Here is an 18,138-nt window from a genome sequence, read left to right as displayed (position 1 = left end):
CGCTTCTAGAATTCGCAAGCAAACTCGCAAGATCAGTCGAACTTTTGTCATCACATTAGACACTTAAGGTTCTCTAAGGAATGCTACTGTTGGCAGTCAAAGGGAACGACTTCAGTAGAGATCTGTATGTGCGCTCATGGCTCAAATATGGCAATCGGAGAGACGAACTTGATCAAGCATTACTTTAGGGTCACGGGGTCGTCCGTCCGTAAGTGACAGAGCGCGGAATGCTTGTTGAGGGCATCCGTCATGCGTAACGCTTGTGTCTTATGTGCGTGTGTTTCCTATTGAAGCAACACATGTGAGAGAGGCTATACGTCGCTGGTTCATATGGAAATAGAAGCAAGATGCGTGTGTTGTGGGCCTGCACATAAACGGCTCATGTGCGCCTTTATGCGCACAATATATCCGTGGAGAAAGTGGGAAAGAAAACAATCTTCGCCTAATCAGAACCAGGTCCCTTTGCTGTCCGGGCCTCGCCTGACATTTACGACCTTGCTTTGGCTCCGCGCTCGCGCTTTACAACGCGAAGCTCCACTTCACCATATAACTGATTTGCTGGCGTCCCTAAATCTACGCATAAAGCAACGCCTGACTTCACGAGGTTCCCATTTAAAGAAAAAAGATGTCATGCAACAGGAAACGGTTCTTATATATCACTCACAGTTTCTGACAAGAATATTCAGAGAAGAAAAAGAGGAAAATCTGGCTGGAGGTGCGGTATGCGTTCTGAGTCATAACATTTCGGCTTTTCTGTTTTCTCTCTTTAAATTCTTTCTCGCTTTGTGTTTTTTTAAGCTGTCGACTTGATTCTTGCCCTAAAAAAGTCAAACGGCACATGTTGACTAACACCGATAATGCCGAAAAAAGCGAATGCATGTTGTGAATGACCTAACGGTTTTGCTTTTTAAAAACTGAAATGAAGTCGGGCAGTATTAAAGCCCTGACAGCCAGGTGCTGTGGACTTGGCCAGCGGATCCATTTCTCAGGCCAGCTGGGAAATGAGTTGCAGAATTTATCTTCACCCTTTTCCCTTGACAAATTATTTTATTGTTCTCGCACAGTTGGTTTGCATTTATTCTTTTGGCTAATGATAGGTTAAGGCAGCGTGATCGCGCAGTTACATGGCGAACGCGCCCAACTGGGGCCGTTCCCGTAATGACAAAGCATATTTGCTCTCTGCGCTGACAGAAAGATAGATTGGCAGTTTAATGCTAGCCGATCTTTGGGAACCTGCACCGATATGATTCATCAAAAGGGATTTTCTGATCTCTCGTTCAAAATAAAGCAATTGCTTTACAATACAGATATCTTGCCTCGGGATACCTGAAAGCATACCCCACTTACCCAAAGGTCACGTATTTTGCCAGGCTTAATTGGATTACAGGACCGTTGGCGATAAAGGTATGTTCCTGCCTGATGTAGATGGAGAGATAGCGCAGTTATAATGTCTGCGTACTGCACTCTACCTGACCCAGGCACAGTAGACGAAAGTTAGGCTGCTAATCTTTTACAAATGCTGCTAGTCTCCAATACCAGGCTTTCCTGAAGATGACCGAGTCAAAACAGCCCCTGTTTCTCAATGAGTCTCCGTCGCAAATATGTCTGAATCAAACAGTGACTAACACATAACTTCTGTCTAGAGGGCTCGTTTGCAAATGAGAGCGCCTTACCGGAGACGCCGGCTGTGTATCTGTTCCCGTTCACATTCATCTGGAGGATCTGGTTTCACTTTAGAATCGGCACACTTACTTTCAAGGATGTTACGGAGTGGAGACAGCGATCCTCTCGGAGGATTGTAACGTCATAACAAGAGAAGTGTTTAAAAATAATGCAGGATTGCGTAATTCGTTTTTAAATATAAATAATTATGGTACGTTTTATGGTTAGTCACACACTAAATTACTGTAAAAAGTGCTGCAAGAGTTTTAAAAGTTGCAATTTAAAAAAAAAGTTTTTAATGCTAGTATACAAAATAATAAAGCATACTTGTACTTGAAAATCTGCTTACAGAATGCACGTGACTTGGAGCCGACATCTACTGTATGTGTAAGTGTGTGTGATTTGAGTCTTTACAGTGATTTATGTTTCAGTCCAGTCCATATGCGATATCAAGAGGAAGCACTTCAGAAAACATCTGAAGTGTATCTGTGCAAATCTCTGTTGCCCTTTTTTTTACATGAGTTACGGCATTTACGCCAAATCATTCATTAAACTAGCTTGTCTCCTCTTTACAGTGTTACAACATGTTTTGACAAACATCTTATCAGTAAAGGATATACAGAGAAATGATGAAAGACATACAGCCTTTTTGGTTCCCCCACGCCCTCCTCTTCAATTCGAAGCAGGAGCTTCCAAAACATGTTTCTCATTCCATGTCACCAGATCGCTGCCAACCACACATCTTGAAGAGGACTCGGAGTTGTATTTTCATGTGTTCTCTTTGTTTACATGGGGTTAGCTACATTTTCGGATCACTTTGTGCTTTAATTGACTCCATATAGTTTTGACTCGACTCCAGTGACAAATGGAAAGATTGTCTCTGCGAATTAGTCGATGGCAGAGAAATTGAGGGATCCCAGCAAAACGCTTGATTTGCGTAATAACTTTCGGCATAAACACTGCAATCGTTTCGATGTCGTACTTGTTTTTTGATCATTATCCCAGTGGCTTTTGTTTTGCTTGCTTGTTTTGATAAAGCTTACATTTCACCAGAACATTTAATGTTAAACGACGTTTTAAATTCGTAACGTTACAAGTACGACAAATAAGGCGGTGCATTAAAGAAATGGATTTCGAATGTGCAGGCTATTAAAGGAAAACACCATTGTTTTTTAGTATTTTACCTATCTTTTTTCAATGCGTGCACTTTTAATCTTAGTGTTAGCATTTAGCCTAGCCCCATTAATTCCTATGGCTCCAAACAAAAGTTTTATTTTGTGCCACCATACTTGTGTAACTAAACATGTTACAGTCTTTGAATAGGGAAAACACGGAAGTGTTTGGTGGCTATTAAATTTATCCCTGTTTGGATCCATGGAAAGAATGGGTCTAGGCTAAATGCTAACACATTCACAACGTGCTGTACAAAGATTAAATTGCATGCATTGAATAAAGATAGGTATGTATTCATTCGTCTAAGTTGAGGTAAGAACATAGTAAAATATTGAAAAACGGTGGTGTTTTCCTTTAAGTGTGTCAAGAAAAGAAGTCTTTTTAAATAGCCGCTGTGGAATATGTACTTGCTTACCTTCTCTTTATCCTCAAAAGTGACTTTTAAAGTCAGATTTTGTGCAGTAGTACCTTAACTAAACAAACAGCAGCCGCCTTAAAGGAAGTACATTTTTAGACCAAACTAGCTCATGGTATAGGATGAACAACACTTAACTATAAAATATCTCACTTGTAACATGTCATCAAGGCTTATTAGACTTGCTGATAGACGGGCGAAAACCTTGAATGACAGTTTGACCACTAAATGCATTTCAAATTATAAGCACAGTATTGAGATACCAGATTTTTAAGTCTCATGAGCTCTGAAGCAGGAACCAAATCCAGTTATCTAGGAAATTATTAGGATATTGTACACATTTGCCAGCCAAAACTCACTCAAAAAGGAGGAAGGAACCTACAATGGACACTTTTATAAAAGACATGTTTGCATTAGCGATGATGTAAAATGGCAAGAATTCATATTTCACCTCTGCTTTTGCTCGTGAAGAAAACACTTGGATTTTTTCGCGTAAAGGAAACAAATATTTGCATTTCAAAGCACCTTCCTTCGGAGTAAAATAAAAATAAAAAAATGAACTTTTTATGGTTTTGGAGTATATTTTGGAAAATTTCGGAGATGAAATGAATATGATTTATAGTTTATAAACTCACAACTAATGGCAAGTTCTGTGAAAAGACGATGTTAAGTCATGCTTAAGAACGGGAATGCAGGAAAAACGATCCGCGAGAAAGCTAGCTAACTGATTTTTAGTGTTGTTTGTAATACATAAGCCAAACTCAGGATTTAAACCGCAAACTTGAGCTATAAATCAAGCCGGTTTGTTGTAGGGATGACGTTGCTCACTACATGTAGTAAAGTTAAAACGGTTATCAACCAAGCACAGATACCAGGACCTCTGACCTGCTGAATGCTTACATAGTAAGAGTAGGTTTGTTGTTAAAACATGCTTATAGTGGGCTGGATATACTGTATCTCCTCAGCTGGATATGACCGCCTGTCTGTTTAAACAGCCCTTAATTTACCACCTTCTCCTTCAAACCCTATCTAGACTAAGATTGAAAGTATTTCCATTAAAATAACCCCATGATGCCCTGCTATTTTATGCATACCGCCTCCGTCTCCTGCCCTTTTTAGGTTTTGCAGCCCTCATTTCTCAAACCTGGCAGCCAGTGTGTGTTATTCCTGATCGTGGGCTCCTGTGCTGACGGATGCCCTACCTTCTCTTCTGCTCTCTGGGGACGTCTGCATTGTGAGGGCCCCGTTTGATGTGTGATGATGTATATTGTCTGGTGATCTGTGCTCTCTCAGGTTACCAGGGGTCTTAGCATTGGGGGATATAAAAGAGGGTTGGAGCAGTTTTTAGGTTTGCAAGGGCTATACCCCACAATACAGAAAGAGTCACTTTGTTTTGCCCACTTCCCTTTTGAGATGTGTGTGGTTTGAAACTCTAGGCAAGTTGAGGGTTGATGGAAAAACACATGCCTTCATGTTAATGTATTCAAAGAATACGAAGTGCATGTTTTGGCCCCATGTGCCCACTTTAAGTTCTGGTAGATTGACAGGCTTCTTTGGAAGTGATTTCTTTCGCATGTTAAGCAGTGATCGTTGATATGACCCCTCAGTGTTCGGATTAAAGTGGATTTTTTGACAGCTACATTTATTTGTGGAATAACAGTGGGTTGAATTGTTCTATTGTGTTCTTCAAAGGCTGAAACGGATTTAGGCATGGCCATGAGGTTTGACTGAGAGGGTGCTTTGATAGTGACTAAGTTAGTTTGCCATTGCGAAGGAAATCGGAGTGCGGCCAGATCCATCATCTGTTCTGAATTTGCAGATAACATTTGTTTGGGGATATCAGTAGGGATTGTGTTCTTGTTTTCGGCTTGGACTGGTCAACTCGGCACGCTGTTATAAGAGGGCATGGGGTTTTAAGTGGGGGGTTCGATGCAGGAAACATGAAACAAGATGAATAATCAAATAAAAATAATAGCTTCCTTCTCTGCCCTCGTTGTCAAAGCAAATTGTTACTTTTAAAGAAAAAACAGTGGAGCCAAGTCATTTCTTAATCATTGGGACTACTCAATACCCTCCATGAGGGTAAGTCTGGTAGTAACATTTTATCCCGATCCCTGCCAGAGACTTCAAAGCCAAACCAATTACACAGAACGCTTTGAACGTCTTTTTCTGAAAGAAAGGTTTTATTATTTTTCCTCCGGTAAAACAAGCATAACAAAAAATATGAAACGAAATATGATTCTTTGTTGCGTTCTTCACGTAACCATCTGGTTTTCCCCATATCTAATAAAAAGGGTTCCCTTAGAGAATTACAGGCAGCTAAAGTGCGCAGATAACAAAATAATCATTTTCAAATGTTGTTTTATTTAATTACGACTCAATTAAGACCACTTAAACTGTTATGGGAGTTCCAAAAATGCTTCTTGTCCATCACAATATGAATCCAAGAATGGTTTAACCATAGCATAAACATTGCAATTGTTTTCGATGTCGTACTTGTTTTTTGATCATTATCCCAGTGGCTTTTGTTTCGCTTGCTTGTTTTGATAAAGCTTACATTTCACCAGAACACTTAATGTTAAACGATGTTTTAAGTTCGTAGCGTTGCAAGAACGACAAATAAGGCAGTGCATTATAGAGATGGTCATCTAGAGCAGTAGTTCCCAAACGTTTTTATTACACGACCCACTTTGACAGGTATAATCTATCTCAGGACCCACCAAAATATTTTTTTTAATAGAAATATTCATAAAAAATACAATTAGAAATACAAACAGAAATTTGTTCTTTTTTAGAGGAGAGTATTTTATATATCATTGTTATTGTATGAAATGTAAGTTTAATTGCAATCCCACCTGATATCGAAAAAAATACTATTAACCCTTTAGAACCAAGGCAAAAATAGGTTGTTTGCACACATTTAGTTTTTTTGACTGTCAAACTCTTAAAGGAAAAGGCGAAGCACTGCTTGGATGGAGTGATTTGTGTAAAAAGTGTGTAAGTCTGTGTGTAAAAAGACATAATATACATTTTACTGTTTTTTATTTAGAAATAATAAAAATCAAGTGATTGAAAGAATCAATCAAGAAACACTTTAGACTTGAAAAATATACTGTACTGCATACATACAAGTCATTTTAGTGTTACTGATGTACACAAAAATTCATTTAGAAGCCTCTTTTACCCCCCCATTTTTTATAGTTCAAGTAGTTGAATTGAGCGTTGCTGCGGCAAACGCACAAGTTAAAAATTTTTTATTTGGGTATAAAAACACGGCGCGTGAACCAATCAGGAACTTGCTTTAGTAGTGACGTGATATCAGACAGCGTGCGGAGTCGCTGAAGCTCCTCCCATGACGCAAATTTCCACGTTAATATCTCGATGACTAGAATTTCACGCGCGAATGAAGCGAGTACACTCAAACTATTCAAGCGGCAAACTAGGCGCGGTAGACACGATTTTGACGCCTCAAACATGGCTGGTGTGAATCCACGGTAATAGGGTTTGCCATTAATAGGACAACAGTTTTTGTGTCATTCACTACAACAACCAAGTGACTACAACAACCAAGGTGCGCGACTCACCTGATCCCACTGTGCGACCCACTAGCGGGTTGCGACCCACAGTTTGAAAACCCCTGACCTAGAGTAGATCATCAACAGTGTTGGGGAAAGTTACTTTTAAAAGTAATGCATAACAATATTAAGTTACTCCCAAAAAAGTAACTGATTGCGTTACTTAGCTACTTTTCATGGAAAGTATGCTTACGTTACTTTATGTTACTTTTGCGTTACTTTTTCTTGGATGAGGCTTGATTTCTTTCAGGCCTTGCAGGTGTTTTTATGACTGAAAAGATCTGCATTCAGAAATATCACAAAAATGTCGAGCTCTGGCCTGCCATTTCAGTTTTTGACTCAAACTGTTTCCACACATGCGTGTACGCATGGAGTGCATAATGTGACTATGTTTAGTTTATTTCAGTACATAATTGTTTTTAATCGAAATAATTAAACTAAAAAATTAACTTGCATTACTTATTTGAAAAAGTATTTGAAATATTAATGTGTACATTTAAAAAGTAATGCGTTACTTTACTCGTTACTTTAGAAAAGTAATATTATTACGTAATGCACGATACTTGTAATGCGTTACCCCCAACACTCATCATGAATGTGTAAAAGTGTATGAATTAAAGTTTTAGGATCATTAATGCCTTATGCCTAAAATTTTAACCACAATGTTACTGTCACGTTTTGGGGTTGAATTAGGCCTCTGCCATTTCACTGGAACTTCCTGCCATGTGTATTCACTTGAGTTCCCTCACAGATTTAGGCCGGCTTGTAAATATATTGTAGGAAACATTTAAAGGGAACTCTCGTTAATGTGGGCTAATACAGCCATGAAAAAAATCTTTTGCCACAGGCAGCCAATGAAGATCCTGCATTGGTGGATTTTTGTCAACAGACAATGACAAATCCAGGTTGGATTTGGATCAAATTGATTTAGGCTATTAGACTATTAGGATGATTAACAGTGAATTGTAAAGCTCTCTCCCACATGTATATGTTTGACATGGCTTGCTGTTCACTGGCTATAAGCTGTCATACCTTAGGAATGCTCCAAAAGAAAATATCAGCTCTGACTCTTACAACAGAGGAATTTACGCGTTGGACACCGTACAAGACTGCATTTCACTTTTAATTACAAGGGTTTGTTTTCATAACAAGGATTAGGCGAGAACCTTATTATTAAGTCACAACCCTGAGGGCCTGATGTAAAAGATATTTTGCAAATGGAATTAATCTCACATAAGCTTTGCAGGGAATTCAAGAATATTTCAATATGACTTTACAAGGCAAACATACAAAACTGAAGCCTTTTGTTTCAGAGAAAAGCTCTTTTTTGGCCTGTTTATTTTGTCACAACAGATTTATAGACTAAAGTGGTTATATGCATTGACTGTGGAATGGAAGACAAATGCACAAATGCAAACCAAATGATACATTTCCAAAATGCCTACAGACACACTACCACATGGCTGCATCCAATGCAACGCATACAAACTCACATCACACAATGTTTCAATACAACACTGTCATAGAGCATAAGGTCTCCAAGTTCTTTGGTTTTTACAGAGCCCCAAAGAGCATTTCGGAGACCATAAAAGCCATAAGAGAGCCTATGATGAGGAACCCTGAGTTTTAATGTTAAGGCTGTACATTTTTACAGCACACGACACTGGAATGCACTACAACACTCCTGACACATTTTACATTGTAATCACCCCACTGTTCTGCAGTCTATAGAGTTCGGTAGGCCTGTCGTAAAATTGTTTCCCGTAACCTCATCCCGCGACATAGATCGTAAAACAAAAGCTCTGTTTATGGACCTATTTCTTACTGCTTTTCATTATAATACAACATTCTTGTTGTGTTTTACACTATATTAAAGACAGCTTATGTGATTCAGCTACAGACAATAGAATTTTAAAGTCGTTCACCTGCCATTTATAATGCTTCTTGTGTGGCAGTGATGTTTTTTTTTTAAACAGTAAGCTACGGACTGATGGATCGGACTCTTCTACAAGTCCACATACCTCTAAAAACTGGTTTTTAATTTTATTATTTTTTTACAGGGGACATATCATGAAAATTTGTCTTTTTCCATGTTTAAGTGCTATAATTGGGTCCCCAGTGCTTCTATCAACCTAGAAAATGGGGAAAAAGAACAACCCAGTATCTTAGTTTTGGTAAACCATTCTCTGCAAGCGTGGGAAAAACAGGTAATTGACATTTGGCTCCCCTTGTGATGTCAGAAGGGGATAATACCGCCCCTTAATCTGCACTATCCAACCACGGCACTGCCGTTTAGTGCAGAGATAAACTCATTTGCATTTTAAAGACACACCTATAAACGGCAAATTTTTGCTCGCACCTACAAAGTGGCAATTTTAACATGCTATAAAAAATTATCTATATGGTATTTTGAGCTATAACTTCACATACACACTCTGGGGCAATGAAGATTTTTTTATGTCCCCTTTAAATCTTTGGCCATGCGAATGTTGTTGCCAGTGGGTTGTTATGCTGTCTATAAGGTGTTCTGTTTTTTTAGTCCATTGCAATGCATTTTCAGGATGGTTGTTAGGTTGTTGCTAAGAAAATCCAAATCTATATAATATGGGTGCGTCCGAAATCACATAATGTGACAGTAGGTACTGAATCAGATGATGTACCTACCCATCGACCGTTTAAACTGTAAATACTATATAGTATGGATATGGATACTACTACATTCATACTACATCCGCCATTTTTATAACATCACGTGACATACGTCGTCAAAACAACAAGTTAGTAGTTTACTGGAATGACGTTAAACAAACGCAGTTTAAAAAAACGGGATAGCTGTTTAAAGGCAGGGTGCGTGATTTTCTTGAAAAACACAAACGGGAGTCGGGCCGACTACCAAAACACACTTCAAGGGCAATCAGCAGTAAGGGCATGTCTTCTAACCGACATCGTTGCCTGGGTTGCGTATGTGTGGGGCGAGTCTATCAAAGGAAGGGCCAGATTCTATTGGGGTAGGGGTGTGTTTGTTTAGGTGATTTCAAATCTCAATATTGGCTTTCAGAGATCATGCACCCCGCCTTTAATATATGTATTTGCATTTGAATAGAGCCGCGTTACCTGCTTTCGGGCATTTTTAAATAAAACAACACCCCTTCGTCTTCTTCTTTGTTGGATAACTCCTCTCCTGCGGGACCACGATATAGCAGAGTGTACATGGAATACGGCTACTTTTCGTTTACTGTTTTTCGAATACTATGAATTTGGACATACTCCGCACCTACTGCTTTATGGAAGTAGGCGATTTCGGATTTGATCTAGTTGCATTGTTCTTTTTTTATTAGAGATTGTAGTGCATCCATCATGGGAATCTAGAGTCATCATCCCAGTCTCTCTGGCACAATGGCCATTGCCACAGCTCTGCCAGGTTCTGCAGCCCCACCCCGAACCAGCCTCACCCGCTGCTTACTGGAAACCAGAGCGATGGTGGTCCAAATCCACCCACGTCAATCCACAAAGGACAGACTCACAGGCTCCTCCAGTGACAGCTTATCACCAGCAGGTGGTGGCATGCCCAAGAGGAACCTAGTAATTAGTATAAAGGTATAGAAGATTAACAATGCCCATCTTGTCTTTAGGTACATCCAGAAAAATGACACTGGCAGCACTCACAGTCAGGGCAGACGACCTGAACTTTTGTGCCTTTGCTAGGTGTTTGTGTCTCTTTCATGTCTTGAAAAGTCCAGGTAATGTTTAAATCACCATTGAGCCTTGATTTATATGGTTTCCCTGTCCAAGTATGCGGTTAAGTCATTGGACTGTAGGAGTGGTACAGGCAGTGTTTGGTGTTTGTTTGTGTTCAGAAGTCTGCGGTCAGTTTCGGCCTGTTTTAGGGGCCGTGCCTATGATGAAATCAGCAAGCAGCTGCATCTGTCCCTGTTAAAAGCAACTATTCTTCCTTTTGTTAGTAGTATTGATAAGTGGATGTCCTCCTTTGTAGAAAGGATTATGCGTTTGAGCACTTTAATGTGGTCTGCAAATATTTTATGCTATTGATGTATTTGCTCATTTGTTTTCATGAGGAACATCAAGAGGGAGAATTAAAGAAATGTAGTGTGGAACATTTTACATTGTACACATTTGGCAGATGCTTTTATCCAAAACGACTTACTGTACAGTGCATTTTAATTATTAATATCTCAGTATGTTGGTACGGCCAAGACGACGACGGGCACCGCCTACTTTAAGCTTCAAAAATGCTCTTCACAAACCTATGGGTGACGTCACGGACACTACATCAATTTTTTTACAGTCTATGGGTTTAATCAATGTGACATCACATTGATAGGGGATCTCTAATAACCTGTTTTGTGTGACTGTTGCGGTTAAAAGAGATTACACAAAGAAGAATAGATGGATTTGTATAATAACAGGATGTTTCTGCACACACACTGGGGACTCTTTTTTTATTTTTATAGAAAAACAAGTGCTTTTTGTAGGTTAGGGGGGCTTTTAACAGGTGTCAATATACATTTAAATTTTTTTGACATTGGCTGTAAAATATATTTTGCTATACATTTAACATTTATTTTTTCATAAAAGTGAAACAAAAACCAGGATTTGTCCTTGGACAGAAACTGCCATAACAAACCGATTTCATCCTCATGAAAAACATAATGTCTGGTGGTACCAATAATCCAGCAGTCATTTCAGTCCTTCATAATTTAATCAAGTTACAGTACATGCACCTGTTTAAGTGAACCTTTTCCCAGACTTTGTTATTTTTCATTTTGTCGTACCCTCAGGTTTTCAATCAAACCTCCATTACTAAGCAAACAAATAAGTTCCGGGTCTGGAGTGAGGAGACACAAATATAGACACAAGTTATGAGATCTAAACATGGAAAAGACTCTTGTCTCTAATACACAACATCTGCACAGGACACTTCAGTCATGGTGAGGAACACAAGCAGGCATCTAGTGACCCGGCAGGGTGGTGGGGGGAGTGAGAACTAAATGAGAACTCTTTAAAAAAGCAGTGAGAGATGAAACAAGAAGAAGAAATGATCGTTATTAACTGTTTAAGTGCTGATGCTATGATTTATGGCGCTAAAGGACCTTGAGTAGAAATGTCATAGCGCATTTTCACACGCATCAGTCTTGTGGTTTTGGCAGCTTGTTGTTCTCCGGACTCATGTGTTTGACGTGCATTAGAGTTGATACACACATACATGCGCTGACATACACACGCATGCACATGACCCCCCTCCCTGAAACCCACTCTTGTTCTACAGTATTCCTGAGAACACACATCTTCAGACATCTGCTTTCCATTGAGTGCATCTCTGAGGACTTGAAGACATTAAATGCTGGCACAAGCTCGGTCTCGCTCCAGCACTTAATGCTGCACTTAGGTGACTTGAAAGGCAGGAGGCGAGAATTGTAGAAAATGAAGTGTCACCGAAATAAAAAATCGCCTGAGATTACCACCAATTACACGTAATAATGGTCGACCCATCTGCTGATCAGATGCAGTGAAGGTCTGGTGCTGGGGTTTGGGGTCCTTCTACTGTATGCCTTTGTGCCAGTGTCCTTTCGACTGTCTGTCTGTCTGTCTGTCTGTCCGTCCACCCGTCTATCTATCTTTCCATCCGTCTATCTCTCTGTCTGTCTGTCTATCTCTCTTTCAATCCATCTGTCTATCTGTCTTTCTGTATATCCCTCTGTCTATCCATTCGTCTGTCTGTCTGTCTATCTATCTATCTATCTATCTATCTATCTATCTATCTATCTATCTATCTATCTATCTATCTATCCGTCTATCTATCCATCTATCTATCAGTCTATCTCTCTGTCTATCTTTCTGTCTATCTCTCTGTCTGTGTCTGTCTATCTATCTGTCCGTCTGTCTGTCTGTATATCTGTCTGTCTATCTGTCTTTCTATCTCTCTGTGTGTCTGTCTGTCTGTCTGTGTATCTATCTCTCTGTCTATCTCTCTGTCCGTCTGTCTATCTATCTGTCTATCTGTCTGTCTGTCTGTCTGTCTGTCTGTCTCTATCTATCTATCTATCTATCTATCTATCTATCTATCTATCTATCTATCTATCTATCTATCTATCTATCTATCTATCTGTCAATCTCTCTGTCAATCTCTCTGTCTGTGTCTGTCTGTCTGTCTGTCTGTCTGTCTCTATCTATCTATCTATCTATCTATCTATCTATCTATCTATCTATCTATCTATCTATCTATCTATCTATCTATCTCTCTGTCTATCTCTCTGTCTGTCTGTCTGTCTATCTGTCTATCTATCTGTCTATCTATCTGTCTATATGTCTGTCTGTCTTTCTGTCTATCCATTTATCTATCTATCTATCTATCTATCTATCTATCTATCTATCTATCTATCTATCTATCTATCTATCTATCTATCTCTCTGTGTCTGTCTGTCTGCCTGCCTGCCTGTCTGTCTGTCTATTTCTCTATCTATCTATCTATCTGTCTGTCTGTCTGTCTGTCTATTTATCTATATGTCTGTCTGTCTCTCTGTCTGTCTGTCTGTCTGTCTGTCTGTCTGTCTGTCTGTCTGTCTGTCTGTCTATCTGACTTTTTTCCTCGTACATAATAATTAAGTATATGCGCTACTGGTACAGGATTTCTAAGAGCACATGAAACAAGACAATTCTCTCCTTTTCATTTCTGTTTTTGGTTTTCTGGCCATGTTCTTGTGTTTTTGTGAATGAGGCCAGAACTTGAGGCTGGTCTTCATCACAAGGTTTTGCTCTGCCCTCAGGTGCAACTGGCAATGTACAGCAATGATTTCACACCCAGGATTGTCATTCCTAATGACTCCTGAATGCTTACAAACCGGCTCCCTACTTTACTTTGTCTTTCATTTGGCCATGAAAATCTTCTTGGACCGAGAAAACGCTCTTTGTATTCTGTCTGTTTTCCAGGTGGTGATGAGAGCCAGTGTGTTGGAATCATCCCGCTCCTTTGATTTCTCTGTCTGAGATGCAGATGTGAAATTTTGGAAAGAAGCTTTTTTAAAGGTTTCTATGACTGGTAACTTCCTATGTTGTATTATGGCTGCATACGGGTAGTCGAATTGGGAGTTTAGGCAGTGACATCATTGTTTTGCAGTGACGTGCTATAGTTTCACGTCAGTTGTAAATCGCTTACAAGAGTGGGAGTGTAACATATTTTTTTCATTTATTGGTGGTGTAAAAAATGTAACACATTTTTCAATGACACTTTGTAGGAAGTAAAAATCAATTTTTTCTATTTACTGGTGGTGGATACAGTCAAAGCATTGGCCTTGTGGTTAGCATGTATAGTTCAGGTGCATTAAACGGATAGTTCACCAAAAAAATAAAATTCTGTCATTATATACTCACTCTCAAGGTTTTTACAAACCTCTCCTATAAAAAAAGAAGATATTTGTGGACAAGCAGAAAACATGGGCTCCATTTACTTCCATAGTAGGAAAGAAAAATACTATGGAAGTCATTGGTGCTCATGAACGGTTTGGTTACAAACATGTTCATCAGAACAAAGACATGTATATATGTTTGTAACGACTTGAGAGTGAGTTTATGATGACAGAATTGTCTTTATTGGACAACTATCCCTTTAAGCTGTGGTTCTCATGTGGGAGGCTCAGGTTTGAATCTGGTCTTTGAATCTTTTCTTCTCTTTTTTTCCGCAATTTCCAAAATTATAAAAACAAATATATTCATGTACAGTATCTGAAGATAAAATGTTTTAAGTGCAGGTATTTATTGGTCAACATGTTGTTCTTCACAGTTGGAACCTGTTTTTCATTCTCCTTTCTTTTCCCCAGCTTTGTAAACTGGAACTTTTACAAACATTCACCTTCTCACAAAAACCAACATTGAATGCAATACCCAGCACTGAATTACCGTGGCCTATTCGATATAAATCACATTTCAAGTTCGGTCCAAGTTTCCAAATGTGGATGAGATTCACTTATTCGCCCTTGCTGAGACTAATTCAAGTAATGTAACAAAACGTTTTATCCTAAACCTCCCCCACAGTTCTTTCTGTACGTAAAAACCAAGGCTTTTAGCGTGGACTTGGATCCCAATTGATGTAACTTGGAAGCGCTTTGAGTTGGACAATAATATGTTAAGAGAGACATATGGAGTGTGAACCATTCCGATGTCAAGAATGTTTGATTCCCTGCCATTTTCCTCATCTTTTGCAGGTTAGATGTGCAAATTTCTTTTTTGCCCAAGGTTGTGGAGAAACATTGAAGCTCCACTCATCACCTTCTACACAGGGCTGCATAGCTTCATCTGCTATTTGTAATGTTTTGGATTAAATGAAAAGTTCAAATGCCTCAGAGATTCACCTGTTATTTTAAAATGGTGCATAATGTCTGTTCTGTTCTCAAGGTTCCTCGAATTTGCCGTTTTTTGGGGTATAGGCAGTAACGTCACAGGCGTTTTCAGGAACTGCCACTTGAGGCTAGAATTCAAGGAATAGTAATGTCCCAGATATGACATTGGGCAATTATGAGAATCTGTCGAACAGATTTGTGCTGAACATTCCTGTGGCTTCTGGCTGAATTTTCTAATCAACAGTATATAGGTTACCTCTACTCGACTTGGCATTAAAAATGAGTTTATGAAACAGATGATGTGTTTTGCATCCAAAATAGGTTTAAAATCAGCTTAGTAGTGTACTAACAAGTTGACAAGGAGTACAAGAATAGCGCACTTAGTTGCGAGAACATGAGTCAGTATTTGTGTCTAACAAATTATCCCACCATCACTGACAAACCTCTCAATCCTCTCAAGATGAAGCAAGAAATCCTTGGCTTTGGCTCAGCAAGCAGTGATGTTATACGCAAACACAGTTTGACGTTCCAAATGTGGAAATGCTAAGCCAAGAAAAAATGATCCAAGATTTATTAAACAACTATTATTGTTTTTTGAAAACCAGAATGGATACAACATAGCTTGTTTTTTCTGTTTATAGAGCTGAGCAAATCCAGCATGTGTTTTACAAGACCTACATGTTGTATGACTTACTCCACCAATTTCTCTCAACACTTATTTCTCTTGAAAGTTTTACTTTAAAAGCAATTATTTGTCACCTTAATCTGTTTATTTCTTATTCAAACAAAGTCTCTTTGCTTTACCTAACCTCTTTTGTCTTTGGTTTGGCTTTATCCAAATGTTTAGACAGTGGATTTGATCATTGAGTGTTACATTATTAATGTCATCATCGAGGGCAAATTAGATTTCTGAAATTGATTTAGGAACACTTAAAATAAGATGCGGTCACCCACACTGGAGTCAAAAAGAGTGTCGGCTTTCCTCGAGGAAATATTTCCAAATACTACGTAACCATTTTATTTTGAATTGTACTGCGGCGATCTTTGTTTATTTTGATGACATTTGCTTCACTTTGTTTGAGAGCTCTCTTTGTGCAATGACACGGCAATGAGCGGACGGACTCGGTGCTCTCAAAAGATCCCTAAAGGCAGTATTAGGGGGAGGAACATTCTTGCTTTAGAAAGCATTTTATTGGACAAAGCGTGCAGTACGAGTCCTCTATATTTTTGGTCCATTTTCCAGGAAGAGAGAGACTGTAAACTTTAATTGCATATATTTACATTTATGCATTTGGCAGACGGTTCTATCCAAAGCGATTTACAGTGCAATTAGGTTTACATTTTTCAATCCGTGTTTTCTCTGGGAATTGAACCCGTGACCTTGACATTGTTAATAGTACAGTTGCTCAAATAAATGAGTTTTGTTAACATTTATATGGGTACGCTAGCATATATGTATATATGTGACCTCAAAGCTAATAAACATTTTTGATTTCATGACAAAAGAAATATTAGTATCATTTGTTATGTTTTGCCAAGCATTTTTATGATTTATTTTGTTTCTTAAAACATTTAATTATGAATTAGGAGCATAACATTTTTATTTCAATAATTGATTTTACTTAAATTTCATTTTTTGACATTACCTTATACTCAGTCAATATTAAATATATCAATATTATATTTTCACAGAATTTTCTTTACATTATGTAGGTTGATTTTGTTTAGAAAATAACATTAATAATAGTAAATCACAAAAAATAGTAAATGATGATAGCTAGGTTTTCACAGACACATTTAATTTAGATCAAAACACAAAAACTATCCATTAAAGCCACTAAAACACACAACTGTATATAGCACAGAATCAAAGAGCTCTTAAAGTATTTGTAAAATGACAGTATTAGGATGGCCTCAGTAATTTTATCATTTGTGTGTAAAGTAGATTGAATAATTTTATGTAGAAACAGTAAATCGCAAAATAACTTAAACTGGCTTTTCACAGACTAGGTCACAAATGACCTTTGTTATAAAAATATCAAGCTGTAATGTAGTGTAAGCTTTTTAAAATGTTGAAAAAAGGTTGCAGTAAGTGTTACTGGATACTTAACAATATACCCACTTTATCTCCCACCTGCAGTGAATGGAGGATGTATCTCATTCTGTTTAGAGAAGGAGAGTGATCCTGACATGACAGGAGAAGATGGGACCTCGATGCGCTGTGGACAGAACCTGTCAGTTCAGTCAGGTGCCCAGTACCACCACAGTAGCCACTGTGAACAGCCCACACAGACCCTTCACCTACAGGAAAGCCCTCACCGTGATCGCAGGTAAGATTTCCCATCACATCAAACTCAGTTAGGCCTTTAAGATCTGACATTTTTATTACAGTTTTTCTCAGTCGCTTGGTACATTTCTCGAATCATCCTCGACATTTGCAAACAATTTGTGCATTTCTCAAAAAAAATTTGAGAATTTTTTTTTCAAATATCAAAACACTATGGATAACCTGCAAAAGCCACCAAATTCAAGGTTATTTAGGGTAAAAGTAGGTTACTCATAGCCTCATAACGTATACCTAAATGTTGTGGGGGGTGAGACTATTCAACAGAGACCCATAATAATACATTTTGATCAACATGGCATAAGCAACTGATAATGTAGGAAACATCAGAGAATTGTACATAATCAATTGCATGGATGTACCAAAGCATTTGCAACGTGTTCAAAGAAATGAGAAACTGCTTTTTTGATGTGCACAAGTGACACAATGATGTGATAATTGAACAGGTAGTTTTAAGAAATTCAATTCTGATCTAAGAAATGTACGAAAGCGACTGAGAAAAACTGTAATAAACCTTGTTAACATAACATTGGTTATCACTTGCGAGGCTGGAGTCTCATAATTTAAAGTAATTTTGAGATTAGGAGTAGGGATGCACCGATATGGAAATTTTGG

The 18,138-nt window shown here is 38.4% G+C and overlaps 1 protein-coding gene across 4 annotated transcripts in view; it reads left to right on the top strand.

Moving 5' to 3' along the window:
- The window catches only part of glis1b (GLIS family zinc finger 1b), a 102,697-nt gene that overhangs the window by 14,401 nt on the left and 70,158 nt on the right, over positions 1 to 18,138 (top strand). For all 4 annotated transcript variants that reach the window (XM_055167707.2, XM_055167709.2, XM_055167708.2 and 1 more), the window contains one exon: positions 17,320 to 17,509. In XM_055167707.2, coding sequence (XP_055023682.2) covers positions 17,320 to 17,509 — 190 coding nt within the window. The remainder of the gene's footprint in view (positions 1 to 17,319; positions 17,510 to 18,138) is intronic.

Source organism: Misgurnus anguillicaudatus, chromosome 5, assembly GCF_027580225.2.
Source record: "Misgurnus anguillicaudatus chromosome 5, ASM2758022v2, whole genome shotgun sequence".
NCBI classification, from domain to species: Eukaryota; Metazoa; Chordata; class Actinopteri; order Cypriniformes; family Cobitidae; genus Misgurnus; species Misgurnus anguillicaudatus.
Note: the sequence above shows the minus strand (reverse complement) of the source record. Positions and strands in the feature narration are given on the sequence as shown.